Source organism: Gymnoscopelus braueri (assembly GCF_963280865.1).
Source record: "Gymnoscopelus braueri genome assembly, chromosome: 19".
Taxonomy (NCBI): domain Eukaryota; kingdom Metazoa; phylum Chordata; class Actinopteri; order Myctophiformes; family Myctophidae; genus Gymnoscopelus; species Gymnoscopelus braueri.
Window position 1 is genome coordinate 1,932,910 of NC_137621.1, and position 22,236 is coordinate 1,955,145.

A 22,236-nucleotide genomic window follows, 5' to 3' on the forward strand; every position below is an offset into this window, starting at 1 on the left:
ATTCCGGTAAAGTAAAAGTATACCTCAAAATTGTACTTAAGTACAGTACTTGAGTAAATGTACTTAGTTACTTTACACCACTGCGCGCACACACACACACACACACACACACACACACACACACACACACACACACACACACACACACACACACACACACACACACACACACACACACACACACACACACACACACACACAGAGATAACAATAACAATGAGATCGTAATAAAACCCAATGCTTGCTTTTTAACAACGTCCCCTGTCTTTGCTCAGACAAGCGCGTTGTGTTTGTAGGAGACATCAGGTTTATCCATGTGCTGCAATGTCATAATTACACTCATAGAAAACAAGGGGATTTCATTGATTTAAGTCCAGATGAAATGAACTGGTATGAGTCAGATGGATAATCTAACCGTGACCTCTGCATACAACAATGCAACAGACAGACTAGTGAACTAGAAAACGTTTCCTCGGAGCACAGGTCTCCGTCAGGTCAGGTAGGTTATTGTGGCCTCCTGCATGGTGGCGCTATAACAGGACAATGTGAAAAGGGTGGCATTTGTGTTTGTGTTTAGGCCTTTCACGGCAATCAGACACTGCATTCATGATTTGAGGCATTTTGTTCCAAAAACGTGTTTTGCTAAATTAAACCTGCTGGTGGCGCTATAACAGGCCAATGTGAAAAGGGTGGCATTTCTTCCTCTGCCTAGTGGGAATGTGCGTCCAAAATTTCACGGAAATTGCAAGCTGTGTGCATAATTTGAGGCATTTTGTTCAAAACCAACCAATCCTGCAAACTTTGGAAGCCAATCTTAGCCAATGAGGATGGAATATGGAAATCCGTGTTGATCACATGACTATAGAGATACTGTGTACCGATTTGCGTGATGTTTGGAAAAAATCTGTGGGAGTAATATCAAACGATGTGTTTTGCACAAATCTGCCTCCTGGTGGCGCTATAACAGGCCAAATCTAAAGAATTCGGGGCAGAGGTTCGGCTTTGGAATCCAGGGAGTGTGTGTGCACTGTTTTGCAGCGACCGGGCCAACGGTGCCGGAGATTAAAGAGTAAAGGAAGTCTCTAGCATTATCTTGAGTGCTATGGCAGTATAATAGTTAGTATAAAGCTGGGATATGAACTTGCATTTCATAATGATTAATAGCACAGTGCATACTGTATCAGTATACATACACTAGTTGGTTTTCAACCCTTTTCATACCAAGGTCCATTATTTATTGGGTATTTGAGTCACGGAACCACCGTTTGATGAGATTTAGACTCTCTGACCCAAAATTTTAGAATATTTTGTTATCGATGGATTTTGTCCACAATTCCATCCATGCTGTATTGATGTTGGTTCCATAAGGAGAGATAACAGGCAAACATTCAAAATAACAATTATTTAATTAAGAAATGCAGATGTTTAACAATAATTTAACTCTTGAGAGTGTAAAATGTAACCAAATGGACCCGTGAGGGTCCATTTGGTTACATTTTACACTCTCAATAGTTAAAGATCTATGAGGGTCCATTTATGAGTTTATGAGTTTATTAGGATCCCCATTAGCTGGTGCATAACAACAGCTAATCTTCCTGGGGTCCAGAAAAAACATAAAACATGACATTCGACAGTACATTACAGGACAATGATACAAATAGTGTACGGCGTCAGTTTTCCTTCAAACAGTGACTTTCATATCAACCATCACATACAGCTTATTTTCTGATTCCCCATTTCCTTGGAAAGAAAAATTAAAAGAAAACAATAATACTAATAGTAATTTTACAGATGTCTCCCTTTGCTTCTTTTAAAGTAAAAACAAACTAAACAAATACAATCCTAATCATAACTGTGAGAGGATGTGTGTGTGTCTGTGTCAGCGAAAGTGCCATATTCCTGCATGTGTTTTAAAAAAATAAAATAAAAATAGAATAAAAACCCTATATGAATGGGTATTCTGCTGTATGTTTACCATAACCTGTCTGCTGCTAGTGTAATTACAATCTTTGGGCTTCTAGATGCCTCTTCAATCGTCTTTTGAAGCTTGCTTTAGTTTTTTCTTTAGAAATCTGGTCTGGCAGTGTGTTCCATGCAGCCATGGCTCCATACAGCACTGTGCTCTTCGTAGACTCTGTTTTGGCTTTAGGGTTTTGATAGCAACCTCTTGTGATATGTCTCGTCTTATATGTATGGATTTTAGAGCTAGGTGTAAGTTGCTTATATAGACAGGTTGGATGTTTCAGCTCATTTATGTTTCTCAAAAAGACAAGGAGTGATACCATCAGCCTCTCCGTGACTAATGTCCAGGAGAGCTTGACATGCATTTTGTTTACATTATGCCTTGGTGTACACCTAAGGGCAAGGCGAGCTGCTCTGTTTTCAACCAGTTGCAGCTTTCCCAGGTCCCTCTTGTTAGCCCCTGACCAGATCATTGAGCAGTAGTCCAGTTGTGAAAGGACTAGAGTCTCAATGACTTGTTTTGTCAGTTTCGGTGGTAAAAACACTGAGCACCTCTTGATGACAGATATATTCCTCCCCATCTTTGCCACCACTGAATCTATGTGTCTCGTCCATGATAAATTGTTCACTAGGATGAGTCCCAGGAGCTTTGTTTCCTCCACCTGCTCAACCTCTACATTATTCAGCATCAGATTCACCTGCGGTTTAGACCTTCGTACGTAATTTGTGCCAAATACAATACTTTTAGTTTTTTGAATGTTGAGCACTAATTTGTTGCTGGTCACCCATTCCATTACGGTTTTCAGTTCTTTGTTCAAAATCTCAGTTATCTCACCGATTGTGGGAGCCTGTGTATATATTGTCGTGTCATCCGAGTACATAGAGACTTGTGCTTTTTCAAGAGCCAATGGAAAATCATTTGTAAAGATTGAAAAGAGTAAAGGACCTAGTGAACTTCCTTGTGGAATTCCACTCTCAACACATCTAGCGCTAGAGATACTGCCATTAAAGTATACACTCTGAGTTCTGTTATATAGATAGCTTTCTAGCCATGATATCGCCTTTGGGGCAAAACCATAGCACTCCAATTTGTCGAGTAAAATTCTATGGTCTATCAAATCAAAGGCAGCGCTATAGTCTAATAGTGCTGCTCCCACCATTTTCTTCACATCAATCTCTTTCATCCATTGATCTGTCATTTGTGTCAGTGCTGTGGCTGTTGAGTGACCTTCTCTATATGCATGTTGATACTCACTCATCAGACTGTTAACAGAAAAATAGCATTGTATTTGATTGAATATAATTTTTTCTAGTAGTTTGTTTAGAACTGGTGACAGGCTTATTGGTCTGCTGTTAGAGCCAGTGAAGGCATTCTTTGCATTTTTTGGGAGTGGAATAACTTTGGCTACTTTCCAGATGTGCGGGCATGTACCTTCCAGACTCATGTTAAAAATATGACAGATAGGTGCAGCAATGAACTTGGCTACATTCTTTAATAGCTGACCGTCTAAGTTATCAATACCTGGTGGTTTATCATTATTGATTGCCAACAATAACTTTTCCACCTCTTCTGTCCTAACTTTACCCAGCTCAAAGGTGCAGTTTTTATTTTTCATAATACGTTCTCTAATATTAACATAGGACGACTCACAGCTAGATTTTGGCATTCCCTGCCTTAGCTTCTCCACTTTATCGATGAAATAATTATTAAAATAATTGGCAATATCTAGTGGTCTAGTGATGTATGCCCCCTCTGATTCAATAAAGGATGGTGTTGAGTTGTTTTTCCTACCCATGATGTTATTCAAGGTACCCCAGAGCTTTTTTCCATCATGCTTTATATCGTTTATCTTAATCTCATAATACATTTTGTTCTTTTTTCTGTTCAGTTTTGTCACCTCATTCCTTATTTTGCAATATAACTGCCACTCAGAATGATTTCCGGAATTTATTGCTGCCCTTTTTGTTCTGTCTCTATCAGCCATACATTTCTTTAGCTCCTCGTCAATCCATTGTGCCTTTACTGTTTTAACGGTTAACTTCTTAACAGGTGCATGTTTATCCATTACTGGTAACAACAATTTCATGAAAACATCCAGTGCCACATTTGGGTCACTCTCTTTAAAAACATTAGACCAACATACTCCCTTAACATCATCCACATATGAATCACAGCAAAACCCTTTATATGATCTCTTCAGCACTATTTTTGGTCCTGCTTTTGGGACTTTGGCTTTCCTACATATTGCTACAAGGTTATGATCGCTGAAGCCAATTGGTACTGATACCGCTTTTGAGCACAGTTCACTTGCGTTTGTGTATATGTGATCAATGCATTTGGATGATGTTACTCCAGAGCTATTGGTAATTACCCTGGTTGGTTGATTGATCATCTGATCTAGGTTACATGCACTTGTTACTGTCATCAGTTTGTTTTTCAGTGAACAGTCTGATGACAGAAAGTCAATATTCACGTCACCCAATAAATATATCTCCCTGTTTTCATCACATGCCTTCTCAATCATTTCACACAAATGATCTAGATAATTACTATCAGAGCTTGGTGGTCTATAGCAACATCCCAGCAACATAGGTTTTAAATGGGGCAGGTGAACCTGCAGCCATACCATCTCTACCTCACTCAACATCAAATCCTCCCTATACTTCACAGGAATGTGACTTTGTACATAAAAAGCCACTCCTCCCCCATTGCAGTTTCTATCCTTTCTGTAAATATTGTACCCCTGTATTGATAGTGCACCGTCCTCAAACGAGTCATCTAAGTGAGTTTCAGAGATGGCCAGAATATGAATATTATTTGATATCAACATATCCTGAACACACTGAACCTTATTTCTAAGACTGCAGATATATTTGGTTACCAACTCTCCATCATTTAGCTGGGGACCACCTGGAACCCCCTAAAGGACCACTGGTTGAGAACAGCTGGTATTCACTATTGCCAGCTTTTCAATTGTGAAATTGATTGATTGAATATTTTATTAGGCATAAATGTAAAAGCAGCAAAAGTACAGTTAATAACATTTTGACTAAAAGGTCCGTCCAAAAAAGTCCTTTGCGGTCTTGTTTCCATTGAGGTCCTTGGTATTCAATTCATAGACATATGTAGTAGCACCAAACAGTTCAATATCAACAAAAAAATACAGAAATCAATGATTTCTCTTCCAAGCTTTTACCATCTAATACTTTGTCATGCAATAAGGTGTTGTGAGGTGAACATAGCCGATCTACAAGCTAACAACAGATTGCATGGCAACTTGTTTTCACAATAAATGAATAAAAATGCCTATAAATACATAGGGAATATTTTGGGAATCCGGGGGTTCGGCAGGAAAGAAGAAGGTTAACTACGTTGGAGACGATGGAGAGACTAAAACACAATGAAATGAAATAACACAGTTTATCTTTACTTATGATTTGATATCCTTTCTTTAGGGACTAGCTGCATGTTTTCCAGGTCGTGAACCCTGTGTGTGTGTGTGTGTGTGTGTGTGTGTGTGTGTGTGTGTGTGTGTGTGTGTGTGTGTGTGTGTGTGTGTGTGTGTGTGTGTGTGTGTGTGTGTGTGTGTGTGGTGAAGGGGGGCTGGGGGTCCCACACGTAGAGTGGATCTATGCAGCAACCAGGCTAACCCACCTACTTACCCATTAAAACCGGGAACGCATCTGTGTAATCACTTCAACTATTATTTTATACTTTGGCTATTCAAAAATAGAAGATATACAAGCTCTTAGCGCTAAGAGCTTGTAGATCTGCTATTTTTTTTATTGTGGGAAAATCTTTGACCATATATATTTTTTTTAAAGCGAACATTTGTAACTCAAATCTTTGCTTCTGGGGGGATTCTACAGTAAAACAAACAAAACAACGTATGTTGCTGTATATCAGTGGTTCTCAAAATATTTCATGTCAAGGACCCCCAAAATGATATGTATTTAGCCACGGACCCCCATCTCAAAATATTTTGTTCCAGGGACCCCCAGAAGCAAAGATTTGAGTTAAAAGTGTATATATAATATATATTCAAAGATTTGCACACAATTTTACGAAAAATAGCAGATCTACAAGCTCATATAGCGCGGCACTCGCTATAGTGCCGCGCTATATGAGCTTGTAGATCTGCTATTTTTGAATAGCCCAAAGAAATCTAAAGTGACACAGATGCGTTCCCGGTCTTAATGGGTAATAATGATGATGGCACTGTCAGAGAAATGGCCAGGGCATCACTCCTACGCAGCAGGAAGCACCTCCTGGCTGTTACACACCAGGAGGAAGCTCCTCCTGGCTGTTACAGACCAGGAGGAAGCTCCCCCTGGCTGTTACACACCAGGAGGAAGCTCCTCCTGGCTGTTACAGACCAGGAGGAAGCTCCCCCTGGCTGTTACACACCAGGAGGAAGCTCCTCCTGGCTGTTACACACCAGGAGGAAGCTCCCCCTGGCTGTTACAGACCAGGAGGAAGCTCCTCCTGGCTATTACACACCAGGAGGAAGCTCCCCCTGGCTATTACACACCAGGAGGAGGGCTATTACACACCAGGAGGAAGCTCCCCCTGGCTATTACACACCAGGAGGAAGCTCCTCCTGGCTGTTACAGACCAGGAGGAAGGTCCTCCTGGCTGTTACAGACCAGGAGCTTTTACACATAGACATATAAAGGTAGACGCCTCCTCTGGCTCTGAAGCGTCGGCATCTCGGACGCACTTCCGCTTCCTCTATGCTTGTGGGGGCAAGCTGGAAACTTCCGTGTGCGTCACAGAAGGGGGCGTTCGGTAGGCCAATCAGAGGCAGGTGGGGTGGGTCTTTTCTTAAGAGGCAGCCGCGCAGCAACTAGTCAGTTAGACGCGCTGTGATTGGCCAGTAGTTAACGTGCATGTGATTGGTCAGTAGTCAAACAGCCCCGCGGAAGAGCCTTGTATTGAGAGACCAGTCGTTACAATGAACTGCAGAGGCCAATGAGGTATCTAGGTTTCTATATCTATGCTTTTACAGACCAGGAGAAAGCCCCCCTGGCTGTTACAGACCAGGAGGAAGCTCCCCCTGGTTGTTACAGACCAGGAGGAAGCTCCCCCTGGTTGTTACAGACCAGGAGGAAGCTCCCCCTGGTTGTTACAGACCAGGAGGAAGCTCCCCCTGGTTGTTACAGACCAGAATAACGTCCTAGGCTTCAGGAGGAAAGACTCTGGAAAACCGGACTATGGGATCTGGTCTGATTGGCCAGATCTCAATGACCTCTCTGAATGCCCCATTTCACAAGTTAAAAATGTATCAGAAAAAATAATTTGAAAATAGCAGATCTTCAAGCTCACAATGCGTTGCATCGCGTTGTGAGCTTGTAGATTTATAGAAATATATATAGGGCTGAAGTGGTTAATGTATGTTTTGCGATAATAATCAAAATCTACAAAGTAACTAGTAACTTAAGTTTTAGAATAATTGTAGTGGAGTAAAAGTACAAATTTGCCTCTGAGATGTAGTGGAGAAGAAGTAAAAGTACTGAAAAGTTGAAATACTCAAGTAAAGTAAAAAAAAAAAAAAAAAAAAAAATTGTACTTAACACATTGGGTGCCAGAGGTTTATTAAAATATTATACGTTGAGTGCCTGCATTTCTTCCATCCACTTGCGTTATAAGTTTCGTGCTGTGAGAAGCCCCGACGAGGAAGTGCATGTAAACAAAGCGTGCGTGCGAGACGGCGGAGGGTCCCGACTAACGCCTGGAACAATAATATTTCCAACGCGACCCTCCATTGCAGCGTGATCGCCGATCGAAAACGGCTCGTTTCCACCACATTAAAAAGAAATGGAGATATTAAGCTTTTAATCAAGGAGATAACATTGAAAACGCCGACCGGAAGGATTTTTGACATGGAGCCAGATCCAGCCTCTTCTTCTCAGAAACTCATTGGGTGATGTCAAAGTTTCGTTTTAGCGCCCCACGTGGCCCACATGTATAAAAATAGAATTGGGTCAAAAACGGTCCGGACCGTTTTCGGCACTTCTCGTTTGGACCCTCAAAAACGGTCCGGACCGTTTTTGGCATTCAATGTGTTAAGTACAGTACTTGAGTAAATGCACTTAGTTACTTTGCACCATTGGTAGTGGAGGCTATACTCTCACCCACCAGGGAGGAGACATTAGACTACAGGTAGTCACAGGTAGAAGGGTTCTGCTTCACATGAGACACTACAGACTAGAGAGGCCAAACAACATTGGCGTGGAGGTACAGTTGGTCTGTGTTGATTCTTCTGATCATTCTGTTTCACATCCCATGTACAAACATGCTGTAATTGGGGAGAATGTCTCAAAATTCACCATCAAAGCAAGACTGCAAGTATTACCAACCAAGTACAATCTGTCAGTCTGGTATCCTGACATCCATATTCCACTCTGTATAAACCATCATGATCCTGAACATGTAGAATCCATTACACACATCATACATGGATGTAGTGCATAACAAAAACATGTACATTTCTCACCACGGCCGTATATTGTCCGATGCAGTTAAAACATGTATGCCATCCAGTGCAGCAATGTGCGCATTCAAGAGTGTTACCAGATTGGTTTTGGTTATGCTTGTGATGTCTTAGCTAGCATCCCCAATACACCTGATATCGTTTCTGTTATATTATCTGCTGATTTGTTTTCCATAAAGTAGCAGATCTACAAGCTCATGACATGTCACAGATGCAAAGCATTGTGAGCTTGTAGATCTGCTACTTTGGAGCATAAATGAGCCATTAGTCGTACATCATCTGATTACTGAGGAAAACATTGAACAGATGCACAACACATCTTTATTTATTTATTTAAACGTCATCGTCAAGTCGCAGCTTGTAACGTCAGAACTGAAACAAAATTAACAATCTTATCAAAATACAAAAGCTAAACTATTCATGACATTTTAATCAACATTAAAAGAGATGACAAACATATTTTGGCCTGATGCCAGCGTATCATTATAAGTGGGAGACAGTCATTCAGCCGGTTGAGGAGTTCATTTGGACAAAGATTCTATACTCTGAGAATCTGTCTCTAGAAAGGCAATATTATTCTTTACAATTATTATTTATTGCACTCAGCTTGGCATCATGGTAGATAATACTGTAGATGTGGTGTGTGTGTGTGTGTGTGTGTGTGTGTGTGTGTGTGTGTGTGTGTGTGTGTGTGTGTGTGTGTGTGTGTGTGTGTGTGTGGAAAAAGTACTCACATGTTTTACTTAAGTAAAAGTATCAATACTGCAATGGAGTTGTGCGTACGTGTGTGTGATCCATGTAGACAGATCAATAAAGAACAATAAAGGACATCATTTAGATCACTGAAAATTAAGCAATAAACTCAAAGAGCAAACATTGCTACTAGTTAGCGTTCTGCCATGAGACAATGAACCTAATACTCTAATCCTACTCAGTAGTCCTGATACTCTAATTGTACTCAGTAGTCCTGATACTCTAATCCTACTCAGTAGTCCTGATACTCTAATTGTACTCAGTAGTCCTGATACTCTAATTGTACTCAGTAGTCCTGGCTGCAGTAAAGCTACGACTACATACATGTCTGTAATATTGTGTCTACAGTGTGAGGGCAGACCTAAAGCACACTGTTACACATTAAAGGGGAAATTAACCAAATGTAAAACTAATAGTCAGGTCTATCAAAACCTCCTCATGCTATGAGTTAACCCATGAAGACCAGGAAAGCATCTGTCACTTTAGATTTTAACCACTCTAACCATTATTTTATACTTTGGCTATTCAAAAATAGCAGATCTACAAAGTCATAGTGTGGCTATGAGGTTGTAGATCTGCATTTTTTTTTTAAATGCAAAATGTGTGCAAATCTTTGAAAATATATTTTTTCAAGCAAACATTTTTTACTCAAATCTTTGCTTCTGGGGGATTCCAGAAATGTCTTCTAAATCCAATTTATTTTCTTTTTAAACGTATGTTGCTATAATATAAGTGGTTCTCAAACGTTTTCATGTCAAGGACCCCCAAAATTATATGTATTTGGCCGCGGACCCCCATCTCAAAATATGTTGTTCAGGGACCCCCATGAAGCAAAGATGTTCCCTTTAAAAAACGATATATTCAAATAATTGCACACATTTTCACGATAAAAAAAATAATGGCAGATCTACAAGCTCATACTCGGTGCCGCGCTATGAGCTTGTATATCTGCTATTTTTTTAAAAGCCCAAATAAATCTTAAAACGACAAACAGATGATTTTCTCGATCTTAATGGATTAAATAAGAAACGTGACGGCCATAATTAAATCAGCGTAAATGCAGAATCACGCTCATTGCCTGGACTGCGTCGGCAGTTCGCTGAAGGCCTTCCAGTAGAAAGGCAGCGGAATGTCAATGTCCATCTTCTTGCTGCTCATCTTCACGTACGGCGCCGTGCTCAGAGACGCCCGCTTCAGCAAGTCTATGGTTTCGCTGAGCCCTCCGTGGAGGCGCGACTGCAGAGCGTCGACCAGCTCCTTCAGGTCATTGTTCACGCGCTCCACGCTCAGGCCGTCGTAGAGCTCCTGGACCTTCTGCTTGGCCAGGTCCTTGTACTCGGCCAAGCCCGCCTTCACCTCTTCGATCCGTTGCTTGGCGGACCGCGCGGCGCCCTGGGCCTCCGCGTAGACGCCGCGGACGCGCGCGGACAGCTCCTCGTGTTCGGACGCCAGAGAGGCCACCAGGTCTCCTACCTTCTCCACCTGCATCTCCAGCAGCTCTCGGACTTTGCCCAGCAGCTCCTCCGAGCTCAGGTTGTTCCACAGGTCCAGGGTCCGCTCGCGGACGGACTTCAGGTTCTCCACGATCTCCCTCCCGCTGACCACCACGTCCGTCTTGGGTACGGTGAACTCAATTTTGCTGACGTGGCCGGAGACGGCGTCGCCGATGACCGCCACGAGCCGGAAGAACCTTTGGACGGCCCGGTCCACGGCCGCGGACACGGAGTGACGCAGCCGCTGGTAGATCTCCAGGCCCGTCGTCTTCTCCTCGAAGCCGGGAACGGAGAACGACGTGTCGCTCAGGAACTTGGCGACGGCGTTCAGCAGGCCGTCGAAGCTCTGCTCGCCGATCACGACCATGTTTCTGACCCGGCTGACGGCCCGGTCCCAAACGTCCTGCGGGCTGACGGACAGAATGCTGTCGGACGCTTGCCTGCAAGTGGGCGGGGGAAAAAAAGTACTCACGTTTGTTACTTAAGTATCAATACTCTGCTCTGCTAATGTAGAAATGCTCTGTTACAAGTAAAAAAGTCCCGGAATTCAAAATTGTACAAAAGTATTGGTATCAGAATATACTTAAAGTACCAAAAGTTAAAGTATAGTCATTATGCAGAATGTCCCATTTCACAAGTTTTCAAAATGTATAAAAAGGTATAAAAATAGTTTTGAAAATAGCAGATCTACAAGCTCACAATGCGTCGCATCGCGACGCATTGTGAGCTTGCAGAAATGTATATAGAAAGCTTGCAGAAATGTATATAGGGCTGAAGTGCTTAATGTATATGTTTTGTAATAATAATCTAAATCTACAAAGTAACTAGTAACTAAAGTTTTCAAATAATTGTAGTGGAGTAAAAAGTACAATATTTGCCTCTGAGATGTAGTGGAGTAGAAGTAAAAGTACTGAAAATTGGAAAAACTCTAGTAAAGTAAAAATAAATCCTTAAAAATCGTACTTAAGTACAGTACTTGAGTGAATGTAATACTTAAAGGACGACTTCACCGCTTTTCAACCTATCTTCATATAATTGGTCCTCACTAATACTTATGATAAAATGGTACAATTTGTTTCTACTCGGTCTGTGTCTCATAGGAGGGCTGTGACATCATCAATGGGGAATCCAAGCTAATAGAAACTGCAGGCTTTCTATTCCTGGAAAGTTGCAATGCAATAAAAGAAGCCCTTGTTCTCGTGTTAATAAAAATCAAAATAAAAAAATGTGAAATCTTGTTGGAAAAGAAATCATGCCCAACGATGATGTCACTGGTAGACGGTTTCTGGACTGTCCACAGTCCTCCTATGAGAGACAGGCCGAGTAGAATTTTGTTTTACCATTTTATCATGAGTATTAGTGAGGACCTATTATATGAAGATAGGTTGAAAAGCGGTGAAGTCGTCCTTTAACCCATTGAGACCTGAAGCCGATTCTACATGTCTCCTAAATCTCAACAGCTTTCTGAAAAACGTATGTGTCTATATCAGTGGTGCTCAATCTTTTTCATGTCAAGGACCCCCAAAATTATATGTATTTGGCCACGGACCCCCATCAAAATATTTTGTTCCAGGGACCCCCCAGAAGCAAAGATTTTAGTTAAAAATGTTCGCTTTAAAAATATATATATTCAAAGATTTGCACACATTTTCACGATTTTTCAAAAATAGCAGATCTACAAGCTCGTAGCGCGGCACTCGGTGCCGCGCTATGAGCTTGTATATCTGCTATTTTTGAATAGCCCAAAGTGTAAAATAATGCTTTTTAGCTCAAATCAAAAAATGACACAGTTCCAGGTCTTAATGGGTTAAGCTACTTTTACACCACTGCTTACCTGTACATCTCCCTGCCTTGGTCGGCCAGCTGTTGGAAGGCGCTCTGCAGCGAGCTGAGGGACGCGGGGATCCTGTGGTAGAGCCTCTCGATGCCGTTGGACGCGGCGTTCTTCAGCTTCGTGCCGGCGCGGTTCAGGTCGAAGCCGAAGTGGTCGGCGTGGTACTTGTTGAGGAACTTCAGCGCGGCCTCTGTGATGGAGGGCGTCCTCTCCTTGAAGCCCTCGAACATGTGGTGAAGAACCTCCAGGTTCCAGGAGCTCTGCAGGTTGAGCTTCACCGAGTTCCTCAGAGTGGCCCTGACCACCAGGACGTCAGCGTCCTTCTCTGGAGTAGACTGGAGGGACGGAGGAAGAGACATGTGGTGTAAAAAGTACTCAAATTCTTTACTTAAGTAAAAGTACCAATACTGCAATATAAAAATACTCCGTTACAAGTAAAAGTCCAGAATTCAAAATTGACTTGAGTAAAAGTACAAAAGTATTGGCATCAAAATGTACTTAAAGTACCAAAAGTAAAAGTACAAAATATTTGAAAATAGCAGATCTACAAGCTCACAACGCGTCGCGATGCGACGCGTTGTGAGCTTGTAGATCGGCTATTTTCAAATAGCCTAGGTATAAAATAGGGCTAAAGTGGTTAATGTATGTTTCATAATGTAATAATTCATATCTGAAAAGTAACTAGTAACTAAAGTTTTCAAATAATTGTAGTGGAGTAAAAGTACAATATTTGCCTCTGAGATGTAGTGGAGTAGAAGTAAAAGTATTGGAAATTGGAAATACTCAAGTAAAGTACAAATACCTCAAAACTGTACTTAAGTACAGTACTTAAGTAAATGTACTTAGTTACTTTCCACCACTGGAAGAGACATGTGAGGCTAAAAGTAGTGCTGGAAAGTAACCAAGTACATTTACTCGAGGACAAATTTCAAGGTACCTTTTACTTCAGCATAATTTTAATTTTAATTTTTCGAGTGCCACGCTACGAGCTTGTAGATCTGCTATTTTTGAAGAATCGTGAAAATGTGTGCAAATCTTTGAATATATTTATTTTTAAGGCAAATATTTTTAACTCAAATCTTTGCTTCTGGGGGATTCAACAAATGTCTTCTAAATCCTAACAGTTTTTTGAAAAACGTATGTTTCTATATCAGTGGTTCTCAAACTTCTTCATGTCTAGGACCCGCAAAATGATGGCCGCCGAATTTTGCCACCGACACCCATCTCAAAATATGTTGTTCCAGGGACCCCCTAGAAGCAAAGATTTGAGTAATAAATTTGACCTTTAAAAAATATATATATATTCAATGCATTGCTCAAATGTTCAAGATTACAAAAAAAAAAATAGCAGATCTACAAGCTCATAGCGCGGCTATGAGCTTGTAGATCTGCTATTTTTTAATAGCCAAAGAAATCTAAAAATGACACCGATCTTTTCCCGGTCTAAATATGTTAGACAAAAATCTGAGTACTTCTTCCATCACTTTCTAAAGGTTGTAACCCTGCCAGGTTGAAATGGAGATAACATCAATATCAATGTTTATTTGGGTTGTGGATGTTATAGTCAGGGGATATTTGCAGAAAGATTTCCAATCTTGGAATAAATTCCTTACCAAAAAAAATCTTCACCAATGTGTTTGTAAAGGTGTCTAGTAACACATCTCACAAAGACTGAAATTCAGTTTCCCTAGGAGAATTTTTGACAGCTGCTGAAAGTTGGGGTATCCACCATTTCCCTGCATTTCCATGCAGGGCAAAATAAATCAATTTTTAATTCTGTTTTAAGTAGCATGTGAGGGGTCAAACTAGGGTGTTTTTATGATTCTGAATCCATTGCAAGCATTTGTTTTGCACCAAAACCACCCCTTGGGCTAAAAACAGCCCAATCTCAATGGGCTTTTTACACAAAAAGTATACCTGGACAAGGATGGCTATGGCCGTTTTTAGCCCAAGGAGTTGTTTTGGTGCAAAACAAATGCTTGCAATGGATTCAGAATCATAAAAACACCCTAGTTTGACCCCTCACATGCTACTTAAAACAGAATTAAAAATTGATTTTTTTTGCCCTGCATGGAAATGCAGGGAAATGGTGGGTACCCCAACTTTCAGCAGCTGTCAAAAATTCTCCTAGGGAAACTGAATTTCAGTCTTTGTGATATGTGTTACTAGACACCTTTACAAACACATTGGTGAAGATTTTTTTTGGTAAGGAATTTATTCCAAGATTGGAAATCTTTCTGCTAATATCCCCTGACTAGTAGTGGTTCCTTGTGGTTGAAAACAACCATAATACGAGCAGAGGTTCCAGTGTACTCACCAGGTAGCGACTGAACACTTTCCCGTAGAGCTGTGAGGGAGATCTCCTCTGGAGATGCAGTCCCAGGAAGCCAGACGAGGGAGAGGACATGGACGCCGTGATGCCGTCTTTGCGCGAGGCGAAGCGGAAGTTGACGTCGGCGAAGGTCGGGCTGGTGACGTCCACGTTCAATGTGTGACGAGACTCCCTGCAACGACACGACAGACACACACATGTTTGTACTTTTCTCTCTATCAATAATCGTTACGTGTTTCACAACATGACTAATATCCAGTGGTGGAAAGTAACTAAGAACATGTACTCAAGTACTGTACTTAAGGTAACATTTTGAGGTATTTTTTTTTTACTTTACTGGAGTATTTCCAATTGTCAATACTTTTACTTCTACTCCATTACATCTCAGAGGCAAATATTGTACTTTTACTCCACTACAATTATTTGAAAACTTTAGTTACTAGTTACTTTGTAGATTTAAATTATTATATTATAAAACATACATTAACCACTTCAGCCCTATTTTATACATAGGCTATTTGAAAATAGCAGATCTACAAGCCTCTGAAATAGCAGATCTCAGCCTCTGAAATAGCAGATCTCAGCCTCTGAAATAACAGATCTACAAGCTGTAGATCTGCTATTTTCAAAGGATTTTTATGAATCTTATACATTTTAAAACGTGTGAAACATTCTGGGTAACGAGTACTTTTACTTTTGATACTTTAAGTAAACTTTGTTACCAATACTTTTGTACATTTTGAATTCCGAACGTCTGCTTGTAACAGAGTAATTCTACATTGCAGTATTGGTACTTTTACTAATCTTCTACTAATAGTAAAACATTTGTACTTTTCCCACCACTGACTAATATCCACATTGATATTATGTCAAATTTGTGCTTTTGCTAAATTGCATAAAGAAGGAGTGTAGGAACTAAAACTTACATAGCATTGGTGGAAGATGTTTGGCGCTTCATCCTGAGATAGAAATAAGGCAGAAATAAGTGATGAGGGTTCATTTCCATGGTTTACTGAAACTCAGTTACAAAACAGTTAGAATCTGTTTCCATGGATCTGGATCCTAGAGCAAGACTTTGAGTTTGTGTGTGTGTGTGTGTGTGTGTGTGTGTGTGTGTGTGTGTGTGTGTGTGTGTGTGTGTGTCAAGGTTATTATAATTAACAAAAACTGACGAAATAACGAAAACTAAAATTGAAAAAAACAAACGTTTTTGTTAACTGAACTAAATAAAAACTAGAATAAAAAAGAAACAAAAAACGATAAATAACTGCAACTGTATTGTGTGTTTACAAATCTAACTAAAACAGACAAAATGCCCTTCGTTTTTGTTTTCTGGTTGATTGTCCAACAGTAACTGAATATATCTGTTTTTAATGGTATCTTTTGTTTTGTTTTATTACACAATACTTACTCTGACCTTTTTGAATCCTGCACCTGATAAATAAACCAAAGTATGAACAAAAGTAAAACTAATAAAAACAAAACTAAAACTAATAAAAAACTAGCAAACCCGCTGTAAAAACAAATTAAAATTAACTGAATTAGACAAACAAATTGTCAAAACGAACTAAAACTAAACCATAATGAAAAATCCAAAACTAGTATAACTTTGGTGTGTGTGTGTGTGTGTGTGTGTGTGTGTGTGTGTGTGTGTGTGTGTGTGTGTGTGTGTGTGTGTGTGTGTGTGTGTGTGTGTGTGTGTGTGTGTGTGTGTGTGTGTGTGTGTGTGTGTGTGTGTGTGTGCGTGTGTGTGTGTGTGTGCGCGTGTGTGTGCGTGTGTGTGTGCGCGTGTGTGTGTGTTTGTGTAAAAAGTTCAGCACTAGTGCAGGGGACCTGGGTTTCACGACAGAGATACGGATTGCAGCTTTAAAGGCTTCCAAAAATAAACTCCATACTGTATATCCCAAAATTAAACATACAGATGCCGTATAGTCCCTGATCCTAACCTGGAGTTTTGTGCAAAGACATGCTGCCAGTCAACGTTGACATCACTGTGAATGAGGTTGATCTTCCCGAGGAGGCTGGTGATGCCATCATCAAAACCAAGGGTTGATGAGGCTGCAGAGACACAATGAACAGTAAACATTATTATATATATATTATATTAAGACACAATGAACAGTAAACATTATTATATATATATTATATTAAGACACAATGAACAGTAAACATTATTATATATATATTATATTAAGACACAATGAACAGTAAACATTATTATAGCTTCTATGTTTTTACTTTGTGTTTATAATGACAGGGAGGACAGGTTTAACCCATTAAGACCGGGAACACATCTGTGTGTCATTTTAAGATTTCTTTGGGCTATTGAAAAAAAAAAAAAGAGTCGTTAAAATCTTTGAATAATATCTACATTTTTAAAGGGTCTACACCATGAAAATCACTTTTTTTTCTTGTTTTTTTTTATTTTTTGGGGTCCCCAGTGTCTCTTGTACCCAAAAAAATGTTTTTTTTTTAAATTCAGTCATTCCTTCTCATTTCATGGATTTCCAGAATGGGCGTGTCTGAACAGGCGATCTCAGAATGGCAATGTTTCTGACATCACAAACATTAATGATGGCAAACCCAATGTTAAATGAAAAGTGCCCGAATCGCTCCGAAACTTTTTCTACCCCACCTAAGTGGGGGTCTACGAACAAATACTTCGGGCTCGGATTTTGGCTCCGCCCCCCGGAAGTGGGTGAAACAGGCACCTCAAACACTTGGTGGAATTGTTCAAAAATGTTCAAAGTGTTTTTTTTCCGATTTTGTATTTTTCTTAGATGCTTCTTTTTATGCAGAATTTTTCCTTTTTTTTTTTTTTTTTAATTTTTTTTAATATTTTTTTTTATTAACAGACAGAATTGCTCAGTAGCCCCCCCCTGCCCAAGAGGACGTTTTGGTATTGCAGCTGAAAGTGCTGTATAAGCCAGAGACAATTGACTTGGGATGAGTATATCTGAGTGATGATTTAGGCTCAAACCTTTTGAAAAAGGTTTGAGGGACATACACCATATGATATTAAATATCAAATATTTTTTTTTAATTCATGGTGTAGATCCTTTAACTCAAATCTTTGCTTCTGGGGGGGGGGGGGGTCCCTGGAACAAAATATTTTCAGATGGGGGTCCGCGGCCAAATACATATCATTTTGGGTCCTTGACCATTTATAAACTGTTAGGATCTAGAAGACATTGGTAGAAACCTCAAGAAGCTTAAGATTTGAGTTACAAATATTCGCTTGAAAAATAATAATATATATATTCAAAGATTTAAACACATTTTCACGATTTTTCAAAAATAGCAGATCTACAAGCTCATAGCGCGGCACTCGCTATGAGCTTTTAGATCTGCTATTTTTGGCGAGCCAAATAAATCTAAAATGACACAGACGCGTTCCCGGCCTTAATGGGTTAAAGTGATTAAGTGTGCGTTATAAATATTGAACCAATGAAAAGCATTAACAAGAGCTTGTGACTAAATGTACTTTTGTTTACATTGTTCGTGCTTTGATTGTTGTTTTTGAACCTGTACAGCACTTTAACCTTTAACCTTTAACCTGTACAGCACTTTAACCTGTACAGCACTTTAACCTTTAACCTGTAGCACTTTTGGGCGATCTCAGTAGTTTTTAAATGTGCTTTATATAAATGTTGGTCCGTCTCACCATCGAGGTCGTACTCCAGGAAGATCATGGTAGACGTGCAGATGGACTTCAGAGAGGTGACGAGGCTGGAGTCCTTGTTTTCCACGCTGGCGGTGGTGCTCACGTTGTACACCGGCGTGGAAACCTTGACGGTGGCAGAGAGGGAGCCGAACGCCGGGATGAACACGCTGGAGGGCAGGTGTAAGGCCATTTCAGGGATTTCCATCTTTTGCTCCGGAATGGTGATGGTTGGGATTTCCACGCTGGAAAGGTGTTTCACGATGTCCTGCAGGTCGACGGTGAGGTCGCCGACGCTGAAGGACGTGGGGAGGGTGAAGGACGATATGGTCACGTCGTGTCGAGGCATCTTGAGCGCCAGGAAGGACATTTTGCCCTGCAGGTACTCTGTGTCGATGTCGTAACTGGGGACGGACATCGAGGGCATTCCGGGGAGCGTGACGTCGAACGCGGCGGTGGAGATCACCTTGGGGACGTTGAGGTTCTTCAGGTCGACGGTTAAGGGCTCCACGTGCAGCGTGGTGAACGGCACGTCGAAGCCTGGCAAGGAGATCACCTGGGGCAGGGTGAGATCTTCGGGGACGTCAACGTCTTCGTACTCATCCAGGATTTCTTTCAGCCAGGCGGGCGTCCCGAGCGTAATCTCAGGAATGCTGAAAGTCACTCCGTTTTCAAACAACGTTGACGGAATGGCGAACTCCAGTCCGTCCATGCTCTTGGTGTACACGACGCTGGAGGACACGTTGAGGAACTGTAGCTTGTCCATGTTGGTGACCTGATCAAACTTCAGGATGTCCCACAGGGTTTTCTGGTAAACCGGAAGCCTCACAGACTTCAAGAACGCCAGGTGTCCCTCCACCGATCCAGTCACATCCATGCGGATGTCAGCCTCGTCGTTGGACAGCAGGAAATCTGAAGCACGGATAACGGAGCCCAGTTGCTCCTTGCCGCTCCAGCTTAGGGTCTGCTTCTCAGAGGTGACGTCGAGGTTAATGTCCTGAAGAAGCCCGGAATGACCCAAACTACTGGGTTGAACTGCATCCACTTGCATCGTGGCCTTTAAGGTTGTTAGCGGAACAAATTCGAAGGTTGCTTTGACGACATGCTTTCCGTTTGTGGTGAAAAACCCAACATCGACGTTGTTATCACTGGTCGTGTCCAGAGTTGCGTACACGCGCCGCAGGGAGACCTCCAGAGCCAGGTTCTCGCTCGTGCCGAATCTGAAGACGTTATCGGCCGTGCTTCGTTTTTGCCTCTCCTCCGTGGGATGCTGATTGACGTTCGTGTTGAGATCAGTCTTAACGGTTGAACGCAGGCCGTTGGCGTTGAGGTAGAAGTTGGCCTCATTGACTAGATCTCCAGCAACATCATAACTGTTCATTATTGTTACGTCTGTCTTTGCCTTAGTAGAAGTCTCCAGTGAGATATGGGAGGTGAGCGATTCCAATGCTAAGTTGTGCTCAATGTTTCCTTTGCCTACAGCGTCAATCAATATATTATTAAACATATACTTGAGGTTCAGCTTGGAGCCTATGTTCGGCTTTGTCTTAGTGCTTCCAACGAGTTCCTGATTTAACTCCAGATTGAGGGACGGCAAATGGACTTTAGCGACATTAGTCACGGAGGCTTCCGCGCTCCTTCTGGAGAGGCTGATGGTGCAGTCGTGGTTCGCCTCCACGTTTTGGTGCTCCAGAGACACGGTGGTGGCCAGTTTTATGCCCCTCTTTCTCGCCAAAGTGGAAGTGCCCTCGATCTTGCCGTTCAGGATTTCAAACACCGATACCGAGGACGCTCCGAACCGGGCAACGATGTCAGACTGGTTGAAGAGGCCGGCGTTGGCGCTCACGCTGATCACACTGGACTTGAAGGAGAAATCGTAAGACGCGTTACCCATCGCTGGGATCATGATACTGTTCTGCATGTCAGGGAGCGTGAAGGCGGGCAAGGTCAGTTCACTCAGTGTCTCCGGAACATGAATGACGGGCAGCTCCAGAGATGGCAACACAAGGGTATAGGAGGGCACAGAGAAACCCATGGCTGGGACTTTGAAGCTCGGTGTGCTGACCTCTTTGGGAACAAAGTAGTTGAACGCGGGCAGCTCTGCCGTAAAGGCGGACACCTCGATGTTCAGGATGGGTACTTTGTATCCCGGGACGGTGAAGATTCTAGGGGGCTGGCCGGAGGTGTCAATCTTGTGTTTGACGTACTGCACCTTTGCTTGGTTGTAAGAATCTTTCAGAAGTGCCACGACCGTGTCTCTGCATTCTTCGAATTGGTCGCGGAGGACGACGGCGTTGTGGTGTATCGTATTGTACATTGGCTCAAGGTCCAAATCAAAACTGTGCATGTGAGGGTTCTTATGGTAATGAAGTTTCATATTCATGTCAAATGACTGCTGAGGAGTGGTCAGCAGGTTTCTGAGGCCAGCATGTTCCCATAAAGAGAAATCTTTCACTTCAGGTGTTGTTGTGTCCAGGTAAGGCACGGTCATCTCAGGTACAGAGAGGGGAACCGTCAGGAATTCCAGATTAGCCTCTCCATTTCCTGCTGCATGGAGGAATGTCTCCTGTTCATTGTTTTCCATGACGATGTTGTGATTGTACTTGTATTGGTTGAATCTGGCCAACGCCAACCAACCAGCCCGCTGCCTCTCTGAGTTGAGAACAACACCGTAGTCATGCTGGAGATCTACCTTACCGGTGAGTTTCAGTGGCAAGATGATCTTTGAGTTTATTTTATTCTTGGAATCCAACACGATCTCAAATGGTCGGGCCAGGAACTCAAAAGTATTCGAAATGGATCCGCTCAGTCTTCCAGTGAGTTCGGCATTGTGGGCGGCTGTCACTGCGATTCTCAAGTCTCCGACATGAGCCTCTCCGTTCAAAACCATGACACTGCTCCTAACAAATGGAGCTTCAGTCTCGGCTCTGGCTTCGACAGTAATGTGGCTTAAGATGACTGATTCAGCATTTACTCTTTGCTTTGATTTCAAGGCCATGCTGTCCGTTTCTCCTTCAAAGGTTAACCTGGCGGTGCCAGAGTTGATGGTGAATTCTAGATTGCTTTTGTGTGTGCCCTCATCGGTATAGTCTTGAATGGACCATTTTCCATTACCGTCAGTTCCAATGCTTAGAGATACTGTGCCAGATTCTATTTTGGCTGCAACATTTTGAGTCACGGCTGCTTGACTGGAGGTTTCAGCTGTAGGGATGTTCAAGTCATGGTTGTAGATTGTGTCCATAGTTGCAGATATAAAATTTGCCCTGGGCTCTGCCCGTGCGGTTCGTGCAGCTGCAGAAACGCCACTACTCAGTGTAAAAGCTAGATTGTTGACAAGGTTAGCTGCGTACATTGGGGTGCTAACTTTGGCAGTGGTCTTTGCTGTAGCTTCGGCCAAGGAGCCAGCGATAGTCAGTGACCCTGCATGATCGACCTCCAGGGCTGTATGTGAAGCTTTCACCGTCTCGGTGAACAGTAACTTCTTCATTCTGGGAGCTTCTAGACGAGCGGTGGCATCCAAAGAATGATCAAGGAACTCTATACTGGACTTGGCCTGAGAGGTCAGGGTGGCAGTGAACTGCTGGTTCTTCGGTGTGGTCGTTGAGTTCTCAAACGATGCTGTTGTTAAAAGCATGTAATGCGGAGAGTTTACCCTAAACTGGCCGTGGAGTTTGCCAAAAACTGGAATACAAATGTCACTGGGAATC

The 22,236-nt window shown here is 42.0% G+C and overlaps 2 protein-coding genes across 2 annotated transcripts in view; both read right to left on the minus strand.

The window, feature by feature from the left end:
- Positions 1 to 10,280: 10,280 nt before the first annotated feature.
- Positions 10,281 to 10,697, minus strand: LOC308074043 (uncharacterized protein; the record flags this gene model as incomplete). The annotated part of the gene is made up of 1 exon (XM_080413382.1): positions 10,281 to 10,697. The coding sequence occupies one exon, from the start codon at positions 10,695 to 10,697 to the stop codon at positions 10,281 to 10,283; it is 417 nt and encodes a 138-aa protein (XP_080269508.1).
- A 1,925-nt stretch (positions 10,698 to 12,622) lies between these two features.
- apoba (apolipoprotein Ba) overlaps positions 12,623 to 22,236 on the minus strand; it is a gene marked incomplete at both ends in the record, with an annotated part of 60,820 nt that continues 51,206 nt past the window's right edge. Inside the window, 4 exon segments of the mRNA XM_080413383.1 lie at positions 12,623 to 12,871; positions 14,854 to 15,040; positions 16,815 to 16,926; positions 18,533 to 22,236. Coding sequence (XP_080269509.1) covers positions 12,623 to 12,871; positions 14,854 to 15,040; positions 16,815 to 16,926; positions 18,533 to 22,236 — 4,252 coding nt within the window.